General features: G+C 33.5%; 2 protein-coding genes across 4 annotated transcripts; both read right to left on the reverse strand.

Annotated features, from left to right (window-relative positions):
* Positions 1 to 1,127: 1,127 nt before the first annotated feature.
* Scamc (Short Calcium-binding Mitochondrial Carrier) lies at positions 1,128 to 12,795 on the reverse strand. 3 transcript variants are annotated; one of them, XM_076389557.1, is made up of 9 exons: positions 12,164 to 12,795; positions 11,188 to 11,314; positions 11,006 to 11,093; positions 10,825 to 10,936; positions 3,219 to 3,377; positions 2,828 to 3,085; positions 2,576 to 2,743; positions 2,233 to 2,487; positions 1,128 to 2,148 (listed from the first exon to the last, which is right to left on the reverse strand). In XM_076389557.1, the coding sequence occupies exons 1-9, from the start codon at positions 12,353 to 12,355 to the stop codon at positions 2,074 to 2,076; spliced, it is 1,434 nt and encodes a 477-aa protein (XP_076245672.1). In that variant the 5' UTR covers positions 12,356 to 12,795; the 3' UTR covers positions 1,128 to 2,073. The 3 variants fall into 3 exon arrangements, with proteins under 3 accessions (XP_076245672.1, XP_076245689.1, XP_076245681.1); XM_076389574.1 differs by lacking the exons at positions 10,825 to 10,936; positions 11,006 to 11,093; positions 11,188 to 11,314; positions 12,164 to 12,795 and adding exons at positions 8,126 to 8,267; positions 8,414 to 8,474; XM_076389566.1 differs by lacking the exons at positions 10,825 to 10,936; positions 11,006 to 11,093; positions 11,188 to 11,314; positions 12,164 to 12,795 and adding an exon at positions 8,126 to 8,491.
* A 4,122-nt stretch (positions 12,796 to 16,917) lies between these two features.
* Roq (RING finger and CCCH-type zinc finger domain-containing protein roquin) lies at positions 16,918 to 22,743 on the reverse strand. The gene is made up of 16 exons (XM_076392295.1): positions 22,627 to 22,743; positions 21,803 to 21,965; positions 21,325 to 21,532; positions 21,034 to 21,252; positions 20,772 to 20,947; positions 20,359 to 20,692; positions 20,041 to 20,281; positions 19,795 to 19,964; positions 19,443 to 19,705; positions 19,253 to 19,357; positions 18,964 to 19,175; positions 18,746 to 18,867; positions 18,527 to 18,668; positions 18,382 to 18,451; positions 18,111 to 18,302; positions 16,918 to 18,009 (listed from the first exon to the last, which is right to left on the reverse strand). The coding sequence occupies exons 2-16, from the start codon at positions 21,962 to 21,964 to the stop codon at positions 17,890 to 17,892; spliced, it is 2,736 nt and encodes a 911-aa protein (XP_076248410.1). The 5' UTR covers position 21,965; positions 22,627 to 22,743; the 3' UTR covers positions 16,918 to 17,889.
* Between the last annotated feature and the right edge of the window lie 56 nt (positions 22,744 to 22,799).

The following is a 22,799-nucleotide window of genomic DNA, read 5'->3' on the forward strand; positions in this document are numbered from 1 at the left end:
TTTGTTTGGCAGATGATGAAAGGTATTCTTTGGTAACTTACACAAAACTGATGAATATAGATAAGGTAAATAGATATCGAGCAAAGAGTGACTATTTTTACATGATGCACATGGTTGCGTATATTCTTAAATAGAATTAATATTATTTATACGTACATAGTTTGAGGCAGGAATATCGTTTGTGACGTGTACTTAACATGTAAATACTTGTTGCCAGTCAAATATTTGTTTAACCAGTGTTTAACTACATAGGAACCAAATTTCTTTTACAATAATTTATAAATTATGTTTATTTTTTACAAAAGTCTTACGTGTACATGAATACCGAGCCATAAAAAGAACTAAAAAATTTCACCGATTCACATCGTTATATCTTTTTTTTATAATTATTCGTCAGTTTCACTATTTCACTTCAATAATTATAGAATGCCACGAAATAGTTCAATATCACATGACATACTAAAATAGTCTTTTACAGTTTTTTCTAATTCATAAGAATTATTTACAAAACTTGTTGCTGAAAACATTGACAGTTCTAAAACTTAAAAATAATCCAAACATTTGTTCATTTACGATATTTTCCTGTACAATGTATCTAAACTGTAAATGCTATTCTTACCCAAAAAATGGGTTCTTCAATTTTATTTTTAACTGCTTCGCTATATTTCATTCTTTCTATGTAAAAAGTGATAAATGATACATCCTTAAAATTCAATTTAATTTAATTTAATTTTGAGAATGTATCATTTATCACTTATCACAATTTATCTTAAAATTTAATTTAATTTTAAGAATGTACGCTGCGGACAATAGTTCACGTTCATTCAAAGTGCACTATAAAATTATTGTTATTTTATCATCATCACTTGTCATTTATAATTATTTTCGCAGTTATCTGTTGTCTTTGAAGAAAGAGGAGAACACGGATATAACATTATCTCTCGATGCAATTTTATAAAGCGAAGTTATACACATTTATATAGTATACACAATATACGCAATTTGTTCGCAAAATTCATTAACTAGGGAATGAATTACATTGGAACAAATGTACATAAAGTAAATGTATCAAGGGTATAAGACTCCAATTCGTGGAGAAAGTTTCAAGATACGGACTATAAAAAAAATTAGCGAAACGTGTGATTTTTAATGTAACTCATAGCATAACATTTGAACAATGGAGGCTCTATTGTTATCATTATTATTATTACTGTTATTATTATTACCATTATCACATATATGGAAAGTACTTACAATAAAAATGAACAAAATTTTGATTTATCAGAGGATATATGTCATGCATTGAATCACGTTCCCAATTTATCTTATAACCATACATATCACAGTATCAATATAACCCGATCCCCCCTATTCTCATAATTTATAACATTGTCCTAGTGTATTTGTTAAGAAATACATTTGTTTATGTTTTGATAAAATTACATTTCGTAAATATTTTTCATTCGTTTTCAGAACACTTTGCAAATTGTATGATGCGAATTTTCTCCTAATAATTACAGTGACCAAATGTGTTTCTCCATCTTGTTTAGCCATAACAAAATTGAAATGAAATTATTTATCATAATACTTCTTTTTCCCAAAGATCTTTGTACTATCGTTTCTACTTTGAAATTAAAAATCTATACGTTCGTTTTACTTCATGGAAGAAAGATATGAAGGTAAATCATACCACAGTGAGCATGTAACTAAACTGTATCCACACGACTTATCGAACATATACACACAAAGTGTATGGTATAAAGTCATTAACAGTTAATTCAAAATTCCCTATGCTGGCCATTTTATTACAGTTAGCCTCTTACTCGAAATATTTCATAAACATATATTAAATAGTGTATGCTGAAAGTGTGATAAATTCGAAAAACACAATGGTACATATTTAAATAATCGAGGAAGCTTCGAGTTAACAATAAATAAGCAGCATTACATTCAACAAAGAGCACAACATGCCCGATTCGTTATTATACTAGCCGATTGGCTGGCTTGTACATATCTTAAGATGTAGTTAAAGAATAATTTAGTTAAATTAATAGCGCCTAATATAAATATTCATCACGTCATATTGACACCTAATAATCCCCTAAAATTCTCATATACTATGTAACTAATCGATACAGCTGGAATCACCTAAAAAGAAAAAACATACAATTAATGAATTGTCAAGTACAACATATTTTAAACCATCAAATCTATGCATAATCTTGTCTGTACCTTTAGGAAATTTGGAGTTAAACCTCTATATAAACCACGGACGCCTTCCTTCTTAATAATATCGTTGAAAACACCAATCATAGTGTTAGGAGATTTATCTGATGATATATCAGCTTGCAATCGTGTTCTGACTAGTGCTAAAGGATATGAACACACTTGGCCAGCTGTACTAGAAGCTGTTCCACACAATAGTAATATCCAGAATGGCGGTTGTTCATTCTTGTCATGTGTTCGTAAATACCTATTTTTTAAAGTCTGCAATTAAAAAAAAAAGCAAAAATCAGCTTCCAAGGTGAAGAATACCATACGAATTCTAATAACTGTAATACTTTGAAACACTTACTTCATATACAGCCAGATCAATTCCAGCATATGGGAGTATCCCCATCAAATTAGGAATATAACCTTTGTAAAATGACTTCAGCCCTCCTTGTTTGTATATCTTCTTTGTTGCATCGATCAAACCCGAAAATTCTCCCGTTTTTCTAAGCGCGAACCTCGTTTTGAGCACCTGAAACATTTTATCATTTGCAATGTTAATATTGAATAGTAAGTAATACAACATGCATACATAATATTTCTTTCCTTTTCGTACCTCAAGAGGATATATAGCCGATTGACTGATCCCACCAGCTAAAGACCCTGCCATTAATCGTTCGTACAGTCCAAGTTCCCGAACATCGTCTCCTTTGATCGCCCTTTTGATTTGCTCGTAGGCCATGAATTTCAGAGCACTTTCCGGTCCAATTTTAAGTACGTTTATACCGTTTCCTCTCCAGAAGCTAGTCGATCCTCCCTCGCGGAGCATGTACCTGAAGCAACTCATGATTTTGCAGTGCCGCGTTCCATGCACCTGAAATTATGTTTCTTCTTCGTAAAGCAAACAGAGCTAAAGTCAATTGATTTTCATTTTAACATTTCAATAGTTCATGCCAATACAATACTAAAAACTATTACGTACGCATGCACTTATATCGTACACCCACCTGTAGATAGACTTTGATTCGGTCTAAAGGCGCGGTACAAGTCCGCGAGACAGCACCTGCTACTCCACCGGATACCAAATGCCGCCACCACATTCCAGACACCATTTCACTAGTCGTGAAATCTTCGGGGACCCCAATGTCCTCTCCAATGTCCATATACTGGAAAAAGAAAGAAAATTATATAACCAATACGACTACCTCAGGGATTATTTAATATCGTATCATGTGATAAATCATATCCGCACCGAAAAAGATCCGCTGCTCTGCATACTGAGACAAACCGTGACACAAGAGAATGGGTTCATGTTCATTAAATTGTACATGATTAATTCCTTAGCGATTAACCTGCTCCTAGCCATGGTCTGTGATTTTTAACAACTAGCCTACGCGTGATACAGCTTTTCTTCACGCCTTTGAAACGACAGTATCGAGAGACCTATTCGTGTGTTATACACATATGATAGTACCACATCCTTATTATAATATTGTTTCAGGAAGAATCTCCACCGAAAACGTGCTTGTTTGACATGGCAGTAAAGGGGAAAAATTAAAGTGACATTCGTAATGTATACATCTCTCAAGTGGCTTATCTGCCTATGAGTTAAGAGCCAGCACTAACTGGTTATCTTCAGTCACGCTAAAATCATCATCGCCAGTCACGGTTTACTTGATTCAGCAGTGAATGTACCACGTGTTACAGACGATAATTCTTAAACTCCGATCAACTGTGCTATCCAAATCTTTCGTACAAACAGCTTAGCACGCGATGTCTGATTTTCAAGTGTTTTATCTCACTCGTACACATTATACACCACATTTTTTTCTACGCAGTAATGATTTCTTGATAAACGGTCAGAACTCAATTCTCTCGGAGCACATGCCACTTGACGCAACTATCGTGAAAGAGTGTAAATGTTGCCACACAATTGGAGAGCATGGAAATACTCTCGGAAAAGAGTAAGTATTATAAAAAAAAGCTGTCAGGTGGACATGTGCCCTTATTCAGGAGAACAGACAATCTACGATTGGTCATTTTAATAAAAACTGTTATCCCAGTTAATCAAGCATGGTATGCAGGGAACAGTTTGGTACTGAAATTGAATACCAGTCCGATCGATAAGTGAAAGTTATGCAAATTAACGTTCGTAAGATTTCTAAAGACGAAATTTCGAATGATACTTTTCTCGCTTCGCGCGCAATTGTGAAATCAAATATTGAAATACGAACCGAAGATAGCAGTTTCGTAGACCTGTTAATGATCAAACCTGTTGTCGGAGAACAATTGCGTTTATCACAATTATGACTAAATATTATCAGCGTTGCGATAATTTTATAACAAATATCGTTAGAAATCTCTCGGGTTAAAGGTAGAGAAGAGCAGGAAGAATCAATGAACATTTTCTAAACATTAGATACGAGATACAATTCAATTAGTTTAATAAACTTCCTGACCCGAAGGTGCAATCACAGTCATTGACACTGTGTACTAGATACGCACACGACGTAAAAATAATTCAAGCATTTATTTCCGGGATTTATTACCGCCGATGAATACTATAATTGGGATCGAGAGCAACTCAGGTGATTGTATCACAGGGAATGCAAAGTTGTTCACCTTGAGAAAAATTTTTAAACGAAAGTAACCGAGTCACAGAGATTAATCAGCTTTCTTTTCCCAATTTTGCTGGGTCTACAATCCAGAAAAAATTGAACGATGTAAGTTCGAAGAAGCTTCAGTACTGTTAGGTTTCACTGAATTAGATTTCGACCTTGTACATCTTCGATTGATTACACAAGCGATACTTATCGAAGTTGAGCAAAAAAAGTCAAAAAGGATGGAAAGTCTGCATCAATCAAAGAATTACACTCGATATTTTTAGCCAGACAGCTGATGTAGGCAGATAATTTTCAATAATCCTAATTGCATCATACAGTGGAATTTGGAAGATCAAAGTACTGCTATTGTTTATTACGTTTTGAAACGGCTTAAAATTTTTCAAAAAGAACGTAAGCTTCAAGATATATTCGAAGCGAGATGTAAGAGGGCCTATTTTTTAATTAAAGCAAGGAATAAAAATCAAGTGTATTAATTGTAACGTTATCAGTCGGACATATTCTTGGAACGAATGCGTTGCCTAGGCCTAGGAGACACGAGCCATTGAAGAAGCAAAAATGATATCAAACATGGATACTTAACTTTACGAAACATTAAAAGGAAATCGAAGTCGATGTCCACACTGTCCATCGTTGTCTAATGGAAAAACAAAGCTCCGACATAAGTTACAATTACTGTCGAATAAATTCGGCGGGAGACTGAAAAGAGCGAAGAAGTAGGCAGCTTTTTGTAGTCACGTTGGGCTACAAGCCAACAATCTGCTTGGTGTCTCGCCCAATCTCTGTTTCGATTCAACTAATATTTCTCTTAAAACTCAGTCAGAAGACTAACTGTCGGTACAATAAATTTCGATCCTATCCGACAAGGGAACAAAAGAAATCCTTGTGAAAGGTTTACGCTTATAGATAGTGACTGCAATTCAGTATCTTTTTGCGTAAAAGTAGCAGTATTGTCAATAGGTTCGACACGTGATGTCAAAAAATGTCAAGTTGACATGCGAACTTCTATTTCCCTTCCCGCTATGGATTTTTACTGATATTTTTAGCGAGGATTTCATAGCGTAAACTTTTCATCTTACAATTATAAATAATTAAGAATTAAACCTTTTATATACTGAAATAATTACGTATGGAAACATTGTGTTATGGTATTTAAAATTCCCGCCATTTTATAACCGTAATTTTTTTGTTCAAAAGTAAACTTGGAAGTTTTCTTTCTAAATTAAATAAATATCAGTTTAAAGATCGATTACTACATTTCTTTTTTTTCTATTATCTGATTATAATACAGCAAAGTCACGATACAATTGGTACAGAGTAATTTTAATCATTCAAACAATACGTTACTAGTCGAGAAGTATAAACGGAAATAACGACTGCTAGAAATTACAAGGAAATCGATATCGTGAGCTAAGTATCAGATAACAATCATCCGAGCACCGTCTACAATGCCATACTTTAAAGTATAGTGCATACATGCATGCCTTAATAACCTAATTTTTGTTTTATTCAATATTTTCACAAACCTTGTAATAGTTTTTATTTAATTACATAAAGAATTGGAATCATAACATGTCTGTTACAGTATTTTTCGAGATACCTTGCAAAGAAAACTTTAAGAGAAAGTAGATTAAATAGTTAATCTCCGAATAATACATTCCCCGTAACAGTCATCTCTGCGCTTCAACTTACGTATGCACTAGTATTATGCAATTCTATTGACATAACATGATATTCGTGCTTAAGCGCCTTCTGACATAATGTCATTAATTTGATAATAAAGAAACGTATGCGAACGTCATAGTTGATTCCAACTAAAGAGTTTAATGCGTAATTTGAAGCACAAGTGTTGCGTTGGAATTTTTTTAAATTGAAATATCAATTCTTTTCAACTTTATCGTAAGTACATATGCGCATATTTTGCATATAAGTAATTAAAAGTGTACAAACGTGAATAAAATTACTTCAAACTTATCAGGAAGGTTGACAGACTTTAAAATGTCAAATTTACAAATTCGGAATAATGAATTAGTAATCAGTAATTTAGAATAGAAAAAATATATACATCTATGAAAGATATTTAAATTAGGTTTCGAACTAACGTATTCTAAAAACTGTAATCTACGAGTTTGGTATTCTCTATGAAAAATGTTTACAACAGTTATTTAGATCAAGTCTAGATCCCTTGATGCAAGCTCATTTGGTTATCTTCCCTTCTTTACCGTCAATTATCTACTGTCGATAAATCAGAGTAAACTATCCTCGAAACGTTTATAAGACCTCTAACGCTTCTAACTTAAACCGATGCTTTTTCGCCCGTTTATTACAAGAATTCAATGTTAAATGCTCAATATAATGTAATGATACAGTACTGATATATATTCTCAAGTGAAGTTGTAGGTACTGTCACAGGGACGCTCATCCAGAACAATCTGGAACGAACCAGAGGAGGAAAAGGTTTTACATTCGTAATGAATCATCGCTTTGGTCAAATAACATTAATTCTGCCCCTTGACACTACATTTCTACCAATCTTATGTGACAAATCTGATACGACACCCAAAAAATACATGTTGAAAGTACTCTACAAACGAACGTACAGCCTCGTGCCACTTAAAAACCAATCCTTGAAACATTCACGTGAAAAATTTCGCAACGGTTTTCTCAACACGTGTTAGCTTTAGCAGCTGTCACTTTCTGCCGGTTTATCAATACCGACTTAGCAATAATTTTTTTACTTCCTGTGTAATGGAATTCTTCAGTAGCATTTAGCTTCACGAAATAATTCCATTGAATTCATTAATAAATACATATTCGAGATCTGAGCAGTTATTTGGTATTTCCACAAATACATTTAATTATTCACATTTGATAAAAATTTCGCAACAATTAAGCTGAAAAGATAGGGACGAAGAAAGTGCAAGATCGAAACTCCTGAACTTTTGCTTTCTCTTTCGATCCGCCACGTGATATTTTTTACGAAATCCTACCATAACCTCAACACGACAATCCCTTACCGAAACCTACGTTACCACTTAAAGTTTCTGGCTACTGTTACTAATCTTTCAATATATTCTACAGTTAATCTTATCTGTTACGAGTGTTAATTTCCTGATGGAACGGTGGTAAATGTTAAACATTGAACTACCTAGAGTCCCCTTTGTTTGCTCAGAAACTATATTTGAGAGTGCAGGATAGGTTAAATCCGCGTAGAAATTCTTAGCCACGTTCGAACTCGTTACCCCTTTGAGTGACCATAGATAGCTACACTGCTACTGCACAGAGACACTCACCCGTTGCAGAAGTTCATGATAACCTTGAAGGAATTCCTCGCAAACTTGACAGGTAGACGGAATGCCCTCGTGCTTTAGTATTCCCGGTTCTTTTAACGTGTACATTCCTTTCGAACAATCGCTCCGGGACTTCTTTCTTGTTCTGGGGAATAAGGGAATACAGAAAGTTTAAGAGGAACCGAAACCGCGCGACCGTATATTATCCTTCGACTCGAGCACACATCCGAGGATGCGAGTAGGAACAACGAGCATGGAATTCGCGAGGCAGATGAAAATTGTTGAGCATACCACGGGAAGTCAAGAAAACGAGCCTCGCCACGCGCCACCGATCTGAGAGCTCGGAGTCCGATCTCAAGACTGAAGAGCGCGAAAAAACGATAGAGGGAACTGAACGAAGATATCATTCGCCTATCCGGAGAAGCCCCCCACCATATCTTCTTGGGAAGTCTATAGTCTGTGTTGAGCTTTGCGTATAGAACGTATGCTTGCAAAGAGAATTACCTGTTGGCTTTAGGTTTTCATACTCAATTAAACGATCAATTCACACTGTCGGTAACTCTGTTTATCGACCCAGCTATTTGATCGATATTTAACAAATCTTACAATCTCCGTTTTAATCCATTCTTTCTCTAGATGGCCACATACCAACTGAAATCAAAATCTTATTTAAGTTCTTTATTTACCAGTGCTAAAAAATAAGAACGTATGCAAAGGCGCGTTTTAACCCTACTATAGCGCTCTCGAATATTTTGTGCGCAGTTTTTGTTATTGGCAATGAACTTTTGGCGCTATGTTAAGGAACTATAAAAGGGATGCAGATACTAGTAACTATTTTTTTTATGTAGAGAAACAAATAAACACAACTGGGTCGGATACAAGAAGCGTAATAAGGTTAAAGAACACATGACCACGTGACCTCTTTTCATGTGAAAGTCGACTACCTATTCCGGAAAGAAAACTGAATACCATAGCAGACGAAGCTCATCAATCTCAGTTGTCCTTGCACTTCTCGCAAAGTAAAGAATGGTTTTATCAGATTTTTCAAAGTCTAGGAAATGTGACTGTGCGGGAAAATGGAACAAATAAAGATAAAAGTTATACGCAACTGATTTAATGACATCAACTGCATGCATTACTCATACGATGCGTGCACAGATTGAAACTGTTCTAGACGTAGTAAGTTGTATTACGAAAATACTGTATAATGGAATGCGTCAGAGCTGAGGAAAATACTAAATCAACTATACAAATGTTTTACTTTTTATCTAAATCTGCAACTGTAGAAGAACTACACGTGCTTCGTTCAGAAACATAGTATTTTTTTGTTATTAGTAACAAGTCTGAAATGTAATTCTTTTACTTAGGTACTAGAACTCTGATTTTTTAGCTACCAAAGATACGATACGAAATTGAGTTTTTTAAATATGTCGAAATAGATGTCACAAGAAAAAATGTATAATTTTCTACTCGTCCAATTTTCGTGTGGTCATGCTCGTAGGGCTAGGGTACAAAGATAGATGGTACAGCACTATCACGTTCCGTACTCGGCAGACGATGACCTCACACAGTCTAGCGCGACACGGCTGACGAAACGTTGCGAGATATTTCGCCACCCTGAGAAATCCCGCCGTTTGCGATTAAGTTCAAACTTCAAGATCTTGAAAAAGTAGCGCATTTGAGGAAACTATCAAAATAGTATGTATGTTGAAGAAATTACTAACTGCTAATCAGAGTGCTGAATTATCTACTGTACTCTCCATTCATGATCCTTTAGTATATTTCATGTACTTATATATATATATACATTGATTCCCAATTAAACATACGCATTTAAATCATTATTAATTTCTTTTTTTTGTACACAATGCACGATCGTGTAAACATCATAAATATAATTCTTTCTATTATCAGAGTTCATATGGGACAGCCTGAACAAACACGATTTATGCAAGATTATTTTGCAAACAATGTTGTTTACCTTTCATAACAACAATTTCAATAATTTTCCTTTGACTTATCAACAAAGCTACTAATATAATCTGTTCACAGTCGGAAATAATAAAAAAAAAAGATTGCACATTGCATGTGTTACTCAATTCGTAATCCTTCCTTCCTTGAATATATATAGATATGCAAATTATAGAAAAATTTAATCACGCATGCTCGGAGAAACTCTGTGGCATCGGATTCTACGCATGCGTGTTAAATCGAGTCGATGGACTAGAGGGGAACGAATACGGCGGGGAAAGGTGTTGAGAACAGCTGGAAGACTATCAAGGTCATTTCAAATGACAGCCACACGTCACACCTCCGGTCGAGCCCTCTCAGTCGACGAATGGGAGCCTCGAATCGGCTCTATCGTCACTCGTACACACGGAAACTACACCCACGAGTTCTACAGCTATACGTATAACAGGCAGACAGCTCACGATCAGATCCATTTGCGCTGCTACGTTTGTGTTCAAGTAATGAGAAGTAAACGTATAACAGAACGTTTACCCCATTTTGAAATGAACACGTGTAACGATGATTAATTCTCCGTTACTAGTTCGAAAGATTAAAAAACTGATACACGCCTGGCTAAATAATAAAAAATTGATTTAGTCGAGTGTATATGGATTTCTTTCACTGTTCTACATGCGCCTCGTTAATTCGAAAATATAATTATTCTACAATTATAATAATATTGACACACTTACGCTCGTGTGATGCCAGTATTGGATAATGCCTAAGAGATCAGAGCTTGGGGCATAAAGCAGAAAATCTCGCCATTCATTAAAGCTTATGGTGAAACTACCATCTTTGTCCACCCTAAAAGTTAATATACAAATCAAATTTCGAGGGCGTTCCTGTGGGAGAACATCGATAATTCAAACTTACCGCTGTAACAATTTTGTCCCCTCGTCGTGACTCAATGTTATTCCTAGCTCCTCAAACGCTTTTATTAGCTCGTCCAAATCGATTTTCCCTGTAACAAAAAACATCTGTTAAATATGTTTTTTATGTGTAATAATTTTCGAGCATTTTGTCAAATATGCCAGCTCTTCGCGCTATATACTCACCATCCTTGTTCTTGTCAAGGTGGGAGAATTGTAAGCGCAAATTTTTCTCGTGCTCCCGAACATAATGTATGAATTCCGCGAGAGTAATATCACCACTTTTGGTGCTATCCGATCTGGCCAAGAATTGCTAAAACAGAAAAATTCGTGTGTGACATCGTAACTGGAAACTTGAAAAAACGTTGGAACCAAGTATAACAGAGTAGAATTTTTTGATACATTTAGAGAAAAAATAGGTCGCGTAAGAAAAATGAAAATATTCTATGTTATATAAAAATATGCAAATTTTTTAAATTATTATGGAAATTATTGATGATAGTATTAACATAAAATATTTGTTAACGAATGCTTAAAAAAGTATAACGTGTATTGCAATGCACTTCTTCATTACAATATTGTAAAAAGCGGTGGAACAATGCATACTACTGCGTTAACCTTGACGAAATCGTATAAATTGTATTAACCGACAAACGTAATCGATATATGCAGCGCTAGTTTGAGGACAGCGGCAGCCAACGTTTTTACGATTATACAATTCTCTAATATTTGAAATTAATAATCTTTTTATATGAAGGCCGAGATTCTAAGGCATTCTCATAAAATATCTAGATTTTAATAAGCTACAATTCCAGAATAAGAAGAAGTTATACAAGTCTCGAAATTGAATGAAATAGATTTGAACGAAAGTACGTATTCTACATTAAATCATTAAGTAACTGCAGCGGCAGATTTCATAGAGTTCACAGAGTTCAAGACTGCATAGCGAATATCTACTATATTTCCCAACTAAATCGTTTTCATAATGTAAAGTATCGAAACTTCGAACTATGGAAATAAATCACAGAAAGAAATAACGCAAAGTGTGCGGTACAGTTTTGTCATTTACTCGACTAAATTTGAGAAGTCGAGCATCTGCATTATGCGACTCGATCCGTAACATTTTTACGTAAACCAGAATAAATTTGAGAATCACGCTGACCTCTGCGTAGGATTTATCCACACCGACTTTGCGGAGAGCCTCCGACAAATTCTTCACGTCGATTTTCCCCTTTCCGTCACGGTCTAGCTTCTGAAATAACTCCTCGAGCCTCTTCTCATCTTCTGCCGGCAACTCGTGTAGATAATGCGGTGGCATTACGCCATGCGCCGCATTTCCTCGATTACCGGGCATGGTTCTGTCACTTCCTATACCGCAAAATATCGAACAATACCTTTCCCGTGCATTCAAGCGAGTTTCTTTCTCCCCACTTCTTACAATTTCCTACTTTTCACTTTCCAAAATAACGCATCCTGCAAACCACTTGCTGACTTTTTGTATCCTCACTACACGAAACGTTTCGATCGTTACACACTCCTAGGAAAGGAATCATAGCTGCACTATACACGTGGCTCGCATAACGGAGGACATCGAGTCGATAATTCTCACGCTTTTTAATAATAAGGAAACGTTAATACTGTGCACCTGTCACGTCGTTCCTTTTCAGTGGCTGTCCTTACTATTCTTTGTACTACGACAATTTACCACGGCCATGGAAAAGAGGAGCCCGAACTTCCACACCCTTCTTTGTCGCATTGAATCCACTCGAATCGACCGTGTATTCACCATACGACATGGAACTGTAGTACGTTTCTCCACGTTTATGACTGGAATACGCTTCGCACAACTAAGCCCGGCGCCGCTGCACATATACCTGCCCCCTGCGAAATTTGATTTAATTGCGACATCTTACGGCGAAGTCGAGAAGTATTTATGTTTCGTAACCTCGGTCGATAATTGAAGTAATGAAAAGGCGCGATTATTCCAGGGTGTTTCCTAAATATCAGGCATGAAATTTAATACTCATTTGAGCGCTGGAATGAATGGGAAGAAATGAATTTCCCTCTATGTTGAATAGATAAATATATTACACTTTCACTTACAGTACATTCGTTAGAAAATACATTAAACTTTTATGTTTTTATAAACAATACAAAATGTTTAAAGAATTGTATATTCTGATAGCGTTGTTTCCAATTAAACTTTTTTCTATTGTCAATTCGTATCTTAAATTTCTTTATCTTAAGTTCGCAAGTAATGAAAAAAGAAAAGTTAATGGAACATACCATTCCTTTTCTTAAAGTATTTTCTATACAAAGCGTGTCGAATGTTCACGTTGATTAGGTTTATAGTTATAATTGAATATAAAACAGGTTACCAATTTGTCGTAGTTTATCCAGTTGTATGCATTTCATTGATAAATCAAGACGGGATAATAACTTTTATTGTGGACATACCACATGTTTACATTACAATGCGGCTTTTCCATATTTATTTATTTTAGAAAAATACATTAAAAATGCCAGACTAACAATTACACTAAACATAACGGACAACGCGAACGTATGACAATATCTAGGCGTGAATTAATCTACTTTAATTTTAATAAAAGAACCGAATTGTGCGATCTTGATTCTTTTTGAGAAACAGATTTAGTAACTCCAGATCACGAAAATTTTGCTTGCACATACGTGCATTACCCGTTATGTTTACGACTAATAATAACAAAAATCTTACAATCGAGAATTAATTTAACATAAGTGTCACAGAAGTACCATTCGTACTGTTAAGTGCCAAGTGCTCGGTGACTATATGCATTATATACCGATATGTATATAATTATTATCGTTTTGTATGTTCAAACAAAGAACGTTAATATAGATTGTATGTGGCTTGATACCATTAACATAGGTACGCGTGTATTATTATACACATAGTGACATGTTTAACATGCAATTAATCCGAAGCTGCACAAACAGTATTTGTTGCGCTTATTACTTCCCAGTGTACACAGCCCTCTTCGCTTTTACTCTACATTTATCAACGAGTCGTACTACGAACAAAAAACAAAAATGTTGTAGGGCAACATCTCATAAACGGATCACTAGAAAGATTGTTGGTCATAATTCCCTTAGACGACGGAAGTATTTTCAAGGTGTACAAGGCTTTTTTATCGTCTGTGTAAAGGAATTACATAAAACGTAAAGAATAAATCAAACCAAAGGTTCATGAAATGAATGATTTTGTAAATGTTACGCACTTTGTATCTGAATAAACTGTGAAGACTGTATGTATTTACAGAAAGGAACGTTTAAACATTCGTATTAAATCTTGTGCTCAGAATAAAATGCCCTTTAACGTATTTAAAGTAGAAAGTATACAGGAAACAGTATGCGTAATGTAATTCTTATTCCAAAGATTTGAATATATTATGGCATGTATATATGGTAGTTTCCAAACTTATAAAACTGTCAGAGTTTAATTTGCAATTATGTGACTACGGTACAAAGAAACATTCAAACTCTTAATTTAAAAGATAGTTAATGTTTGTTTGTGTATTATTTATCGTTATTCAAGAAATGCGAAATCAAATAATGGCCCCTTTCTGCAATATTGTCACACATTTTCTTCAGTACCATGGCCAATTATGTTTGTAATGTAGAAGTACAATCTTATGACAAGTGTATAGTGATTGCAAATAAAATTCTCTTAATTGCAATAGAAAATTTGTACTACACAAATTTTAAAGTCTTTATCTTTTTATCTGTGAAACCAGTAACAAAATAAATAAACTTTCTAACATATTTCTCAAAATACATAAATATATTTTTGAATCTAGACATAGCTAACACTGATGTCATCTCCAATATGGAACAAATAATTTAGTGTTCACATGTTATGTGCCTTCAAATCTGTAATGGAAATGTTTTCTTGCATAAATATTACGAATCAATTTATCAATATATAACAATTTTCTATCACTTTTCACAATAGAAAATAACACAACTGTACTTCAAATTAAGAAATATAAATCCAAATACTGGAATTGGATGAACTAGTTTTTCTTAACATCTCTGCTCGTGTATTTAATTTTATATATCATAGTATTCCACTACAAATGAACAAAGGTTGTGTTGGTAAATAATAAAACAAATAAAATTGCACCATTGTTTACAATTTTCATAAGAAACTAGTTATGTTCTGAGATTACATTTCTTTCTATTTTTTTAGAGTAATGTACCTCATATTGCAGAACTTGGAAATACTGAAATAAATATATAAGTGCTACTGTGAAAATGTTTTGCTTAAATTTTATGCTGCTGTATGATTTAAAAGGCACATTTTAGATCGAAAGAAATACTCTACATGAACATATCTAGTTCTGTGTAGCAAGGTAAAACAATATTTTCCTTTTAATGAGAAAGATAGAAAGATCAACTTTCTTTGATCTACATTTCGTAAAAGTCTATAATATAATGTCATTTCCACTAAAACTGGAATTATCAATATTTATGCTATATATTATTTCATAAAAAATAGAAGAACCAAAAAGCTATTGCAATGCATAAATCACTATACTATAAAGACGTTGCAACTTGATTAACGTATTCGGTTAGACGAAATGATGTTATCACATTTGTGAAATACGTAATTAAAATTAAACGAATTTCAGATAATCTTTTATAAAGGAACAAGAGCGTCAAATAAACAGATATTTATATCAAATGCAGTAAATAATTAAGAATATTAACTTCTTACCGATCGAATCAAGTAAATATTTCATGACAATTTCGTCCGAAGGAACGTTAGTTTCCACTGTTTTTTATGCTATGAAAATAAAACAGTATGCCAATAATGGTAATATAAATTAAATCGTGTTCACGATAAGAAAGTAAAGTGATAGTTAAGAGGAAGCCAATGTGACTGTTTCAGTTTCTCTTAAGTCCGTAAATCGAACATCTTTACAAACGTGAGAGCTGCAGCTCGCATAACAGTCTGTTCATATCATTTCTTTCACTCTCCAGTAAAAAACACTTTCAAGCCAGTGACTCAAAAACTTCTCGTTTCTTTTTTGCATTTATGTATCAGTTGTATGCATAAAGAAAAAAAGAAATAATTACTGAGTTTATAGACATCATTTTTTAAGGTTTCCCAAAATATATGAAAATTGTATAATGTACACAATTATAAAAACTTAATAAATATTTCCTCTTCAGAAATAAATAAGTGAAGAGCTTCGACATTTAAATAAAAAATAACAGTTTAAAAACCACTGACTTAAACGAGTCAATTACCGATAGCAAATAAAATGCAATAGTATTACTTCTTTTACCAGGCACAAATGGAATTTATAATTTAATTTTTTACTATGTACTGTCAAAACAAAGGAAAATTTTATATGCACTATGAAATTTTCCTCGCTTTATGCGTTTCGAATCTTTCCAAAGTATACAATATTTTGAAATACAAAACTGGAGACTCTATAGTCGTAATTATTTACCTAAGAAAGAAATTTATTTACTGAAATTACAAAAAGAAATCACAGTGCATAAGAACAATAAACCTCTTCACTTCTGTATTCATAATCTTAATTTCTATACCGATCTTGTGTCACTAGTTTTGATTTGAAAAATGATCATTGATAGTTTGTTGAAGAGAGACGAATTCGGAATAAAATTTTAACCACAAATAACTTTGTGCAAGATATCTATATCTAAATTCGGAAATAAAATTGAATGGAAACATAGTTTTGCCACGAAAACAGGAATCGTGAAACGAAATGCGGTAGAAAAGCTACATGTCCTTAAGAATTTTGTTTTATAAGCTAAAACTCAATTGTCATATACATATATAATTAAGATATATATATATATATATATATATATATATATATATATATATATATATAAATCTTAATAAGGAGTAATATATATCTTAATTACGCGCAACTTTAACAGAATATGTTAATTTTTGTGTATGCACAACACCTATTACATATACTTATTTTTTATCATGTAACCTTGTTGCAGGTTGAATAGCATTCTTTCCGAATGTATCAGTTAATATAATATCCTTTGCTTCATTGTGCAAACATATAAACAAAATATACTACATCCTGTCATGTTTATAAAACACTGACATTAATTTCTGTTAAATTTTAACAAATCTGCTCTTCTGTCTGTCCACTCTGTTCGTTAACGCATATCCCCATTATGGTGCGCATAATGGAAAACTGATCGACTCCTTCACCGGTTCTATAAATTTAAATTCCAATGCGGCAGCTGACTCTCACTTCTTAGAATACATTGATTTCTATAATAAACTCCTAGTGCAGCTAGTCAAAATTAAAACGATGCGACTTCCTGCATAACTAAATTTAAGTTATTATCACGAAGAATTTGTCTGACATGTTTAACAGATGTTTGCAAAATATCACATATTTACAACTAGCTTTTTTTTACGCGTTGATGATAATTTTAAGAAAAATACACTTTCACGAAGAACAAATATTATATACTAGAAGACTTATAAAGGCATAGTACATGGGAAAGTAGTGGATCTACTTTACAGTATACTATACCAACATGAAAATTTCTATGACATTGAAAAAGAGGAGATGATATATTTTTCTACCTATCAATGGTGCTTGAAATATCATCCAGAAATGGTTTCTTCTTTTTGATTCTGCTTAGAAGAGCGTTAAATTTTCTTTACGTAAATAGTAGAAATTGTATTTACTTTCAGTCGTTCTGTTGCAAAGTTGAAACATGCTGACGCATGGAAGTTCGCACAAAAAATTACTTTTACATGTCAAAAAACATGTTCTTTCATTGAACAAATAATGGTCAGATCTAAGAAGTAAACGTTGTAGTAAGAGTATCTTACTATTATTTTTTAGAATTGTCTTCTTCGCTTGACCAATGCTTTTCTTGTTCCTGCAGTTCAAATTCCCACCGCAATTCTAATTCCCGCATATCGTTTGCGATACCAGCCTCATAAGTATCTTCCTGAAGACCCAGTCGAAGTATAACAATTTGTGAAATAATTAGATTTCATACTAAAATATATTTCTTGACTATTTTCTCGAAACTGTAACAATATCACTTACCTCCACAGGTTTGTAGTCTTGGTTCAGATTTTGAGTGCTCAGCAAATTGTTTGAGGATTGAATCCAAGGTACTGTACCATATGGACTCCAGTTTCGAACATCTTTTTCTTTTTCCCTAATACCAGCTTCGATCATTTGTAACTCCTGTGCTAGTCTTTCGCCTTCTGTGAAAGTTGCCCCTTGGGTAGCAAGCTGAAACAAATTTTTAATTTATTATTATTGTATAAATATCATATTTTCTGGGGTGTAAGAAATTGGAACTTTTGAATACCTTCAAATCATTGATCTTTTTCTCCAGATGTTTTAACTGCTGTTTTACTTTCTGTGATTCAAGAATTAAGCTGAAAGAATTATGTTATTGTTAGGTACTGCGAATAATTAAGAGCAGATTAATATACACTAAAAAGTGAATTTACTCTTTAGACATGCACTCTGGTCGTGAGAGTTGCGTGGGTGTTAACGATTCCGATATATTACGACCGAAAGTAATATAATTATCTCCAAAACCAGGGTTATTAACAGATTGTACTCCTGCGTTTGCGCCAATAGGAGTGTAAGCTGTAAAAAAGAAAAGCATTTTCTTTTATAGTTTTATTTCATTTGTAATTTTCTTATTTGCATTGCATTATACTTACGTTGATTACCATAATACCAAGATGTGATAGAATTTGCTGTCGGCATGGATCTATAGGCGGAAATCGTAGGGGTTACACCTCCTTCTCCATAAAAATTACTTGATTGTATGCCATTACTAGATCTAGAGAAATGATTGTCTCAATTAGTGTTATATATACATTAAATTATAGTTAACATATTCATCATTCGTTTAAAATAGAATAAAAGAAATGATTACCTCATTAAGTTTTTGGATAATTTGGAAATTGGTCCATATTTACTGCTAGATGATGCATCAAATGGGACAAATTCATCATCAAACAGAATTGGATCTGTGCATCGAAAATTGTTATTGCAATTAACATTCGACGAAGAAACCATGGAATTATTGGTCGTGTTTGCCCATATTGAAAAATTTGATGACAACGTTTCTCCTTGCACATCATAATTCTGCAAATCAAACAACAATAATTAAAACATGTAAAAATGTTTATAATGATTCTAGTAAGTATTTTAATAAATCGTACCGTTTTTATCTGCGGCACTTGTTTGTTGACTATAGTTTCGAGTTGATTTAAAATTTCCATTCTGCGTTGCAACAACATTGCTAATGTTTTAGCAACTGTCCGCTGCTATAATATATAAGGGTATTTAGTACATACATATATGTAATTATACCATTTATTACCGAATATAAAAAATATATTGATATATTACCTTCTTAGCATTAGTAATCCCATTTGTTACATTTGACGAAACTTGGAACGAGTCCCACATACTGAGATTAGGTGAAGTATAATCGACAGGTGCATTAGGCATTATATAGTGAGAACAATACATATCCATATTTTTAGTTGGTACCATAGGCGAAATTCCTTGCGGAGATGGTAACATATAATTTGTCAATGATCCAACAAAGTTGTTTTCGTTTGCTGGAGTATGATGTTGCATTGGATTAACTTTATTTATGGAATTGAAATCTAGAAACAGTGTATTGATTATAATCATGACAATTAAGGTAATTATCTCAATCAGTTTCATCTGCAATTTCCTTTATAGATATACTTACTTTCTCTATGTGTATTATCGTGTGACTTTATGGAATGATAAGATAAATCTTCACTCTGTTTGAACGTTTTATTATTTAATCCAGTCACTGTTTTGTCCGTTTTTGTATCCGTATTGGTAGTTAGAGGTATATTTGATCTGATACTTAATTTCCGGTTTTTTGATCTGTACCTAAATGAAGATTTGCAGTTTAGCACATCATTTTACGATCATTCTTTCGTTTTTAAATACATTTGTGTGAACTTACTTATCTAGTTCCATATCGCTATGGGCAAACGTACAACTAGTAGATCTAGGACAAGATCCTCTAAGAGCAAGATCTCGACACATGCTCACTTTATACTTTGATTGACCTGGGCCTACACTATGAGTACCGTCTTGTGTTTTGCGATTACCATGCTGTTGAATGAACTCTACTAACGCTGCAACTACAGTCCTAACAGCTTCTAATGCTGCACGACATTCTGCTAATGTAGGAGGTTCCGTTTCTGTAATGGAAAGATTTAAATCTAATGACAGTTTCAAAAATTCCATTTAAATAGAAATCATATGTAACATAGTTTACCAGGGCTGGGATCTATTGCAGCTAATAATTCTAACTGTGGCCGCAGACTGCTTAATTGTCCAGGATCGGGAGTACGTTGAAGAGCAATGACCAATTCTTGCACACTTTGAGCAAAAGATTGTGGAGTTTGAAGTTTGTCTATGATACTTTGCATATGAGATTTGTGGCTAGTATCTCCATATAACAATGCAGACCACTGATCGGGTGCTATTCTTAAGCCAGCTTCAGTTGCAATTTGCACTATCTGAGCATCATGTTCTCTTCTTAAGGCTTCATATGTTCTAAATTCTTCTTTCAATTGCATAAGAGATGAGTCTCCTTCCCGTTTAGATACCTAATTAAATATTATGATTAAGAACTATTTAAATTTTCTTATGAGAGATAATTATTACACCTATCAAATTATATATTACCTTGAAACAGCTTGCTCTGTACAGTAATTGTACAACGTGGCCTATACTCGTCTTAGATGCTTGAGGAAAATGTGATTCTAAACGTTGAACTACAAACATGACCAACACTTTTCTAGACAGAGCTGATCCATCTTCCAATGCTAATAAAACAAGTTTGAGTACTTCTTCTTGCATTGCTGGTTATACAAAGATAAAAAAATATCTTAAAAATTCTAATTCTATAAATAACTATATTTTAATAAATTATTTTATTATTATATACCTGGCCCAAGGAACTGACAACCACGAGCACGAACAGCAGCCCATAGATTAGCACTAAGTTGTTGTGGGTTTTGATGTTGAAGTATTAATTCTGTAACTGATCTTTCTCCTAAGCTTCTAGCTGCTCTGACTGCACGTGCCCTTCCTTCAGGTTCAACCAATTGACAACCCACAAGAGTTACTAATTTTCTTTGCATTGGTCGAGAAACAAGTCCCATACCTGTTACATTTATTAAATCAGTCTCACATTCCATAATATTAAAATGTTGTAATAATTATTAGTCAGTGTTACCTGTGGGTAAAGTAGGATTTGTCTGACATGGTTTGAGATATAAAGCAAGTTCCTCAATACAACGTTTAGCAACCAAATAATTAGCATGATCCTCAGGTGGAAGTAATTTTTGATAGGCTGTTGTGACATTTGTGGGAACAGGATTCCCCACTAATTGTAGCAAAGCTTCATTTATAGGTAATCTTTCTATTTCTGTATTAATAATACTCTGAAAAATATAAAATTTAATTAATCAATATAATCAACTAATAATTTTCATTATCTTTTTCTATAAATGTTACCTAAAGATCTATGAACTAAAAAGAATAAATAAAAGTACATGTGCTTGTGATATAAGTCCAAACTAGCTTAAATTTTATGTAGGTCATTAGAAATTATACATATATTTAGACATGTGAGTCATTATTAACTACTATAATTTCTAAAAAGTTGTTATAAATACAGAAATTACTGAAAAAAAGAGGTAATAGTTACATACCTGATCAAATGGGCATTGTTTACGATGTAAATTTGCAAGGCACGTACGACATATAGTATGTCCACATCCTAATGATATTGGGCCACGTATGGCCACATCAAAATCATGACAGCAAACTGGACAAGAAAGAAATTCAGTCCACTGTGGTGCCTGTATTGGCATTCTAAAACATGGTCAAATAAGGAAGTTACATCAATTTCCCCATTTCATAATTCTGTGCAATATTACATTTCCTATTGATAATCACAGAAATCTCACGAATTGTTCAAAAATTGAATATACACTTCATCAAACTTTGATTTACGTTTATCCAACACTGTTACGTTTATCTAGCTTCAAGAAACGTAAATTGCGTTATTACGATTATGGAAAGTATCTCGTAATAAATTTCGTAAAGCAAACGAAATTACATTTCACAAATAGCTACACCGAATTTGAACATTTAAAAGGTTTAAACGTAACAAATGAAAAGGAAACTTCGTTTTTATTGCAAAATATTTCTTTATAGATATAAACCTGTTCGAAACAGTTACGTTTGCTCATCAACTGTTTTACATACGATGATTATTGTTTTTCTTTGATTTTCCTTTTATGAATAATCAAATTTTTGCCAAACCTAAAAATCTGTGGAAAACATTTAATGCGTAACGTTGTTTCAATCACGCAATTATATCGAATTTTGTTTTAATTACTGTCGTTGCAACTCATGTCCATCGTACGTCTGCTTTACATTCCGAAATCGAAAAAAGTATTTGCTTTTGCCACAAGGAAAAATATCGAACCGAACAATTGTTTATTAAAATTACAGATAATCCAGAACTCACCTCGTTATTGCCCTCACAAAACATCACATTAACTACTCGGTTACTTCGCACATAGTTCTGCCATCGAAGCGAGAACAGATGAATCACAAATAGTAAGATGAGCTCAGCACGATATTCTTCACGTACACACACTTTTTTACTTCGCCAGTGCTCTTGACGAAAACAATCTAGAA

This window comes from Calliopsis andreniformis, chromosome 2 (assembly GCF_051401765.1).
Source record: "Calliopsis andreniformis isolate RMS-2024a chromosome 2, iyCalAndr_principal, whole genome shotgun sequence".
NCBI classification, from domain to species: Eukaryota; Metazoa; Arthropoda; class Insecta; order Hymenoptera; family Andrenidae; genus Calliopsis; species Calliopsis andreniformis.

What these genes read in the sequence shown, in the direction of transcription:
- Scamc (XM_076389557.1), bottom strand. Translation starts at nt 12,355, where the DNA reads ATGCCCGGTAATCGAGGAAATGCGGCGCATGGCGTAATGCCACCGCAT. An exon ending in CGGCTATATATCCTCTTGAG is followed by an intron (nt 2,744 to 2,827) that starts GTACGAAAAGGA and finishes AAAATGTTTCAG; the next exon opens with GTGCTCAAAACGAGGTTCGC. An exon ending in TTGATCTGGCTGTATATGAA is followed by an intron (nt 2,488 to 2,575) that starts GTAAGTGTTTCA and finishes TTTTAATTGCAG; the next exon opens with ACTTTAAAAAATAGGTATTT.
- Roq (XM_076392295.1), bottom strand. Translation starts at nt 21,964, where the DNA reads ATGCCAATACAGGCACCACAGTGGACTGAATTTCTTTCTTGTCCAGTT. An exon ending in AAATCCTACTTTACCCACAG is followed by an intron (nt 21,253 to 21,324) that starts GTAACACTGACT and finishes TAAATGTAACAG; the next exon opens with GTATGGGACTTGTTTCTCGA. An exon ending in AGCGATATGGAACTAGATAA is followed by an intron (nt 19,965 to 20,040) that starts GTAAGTTCACAC and finishes ATCTTCATTTAG; the next exon opens with GTACAGATCAAAAAACCGGA.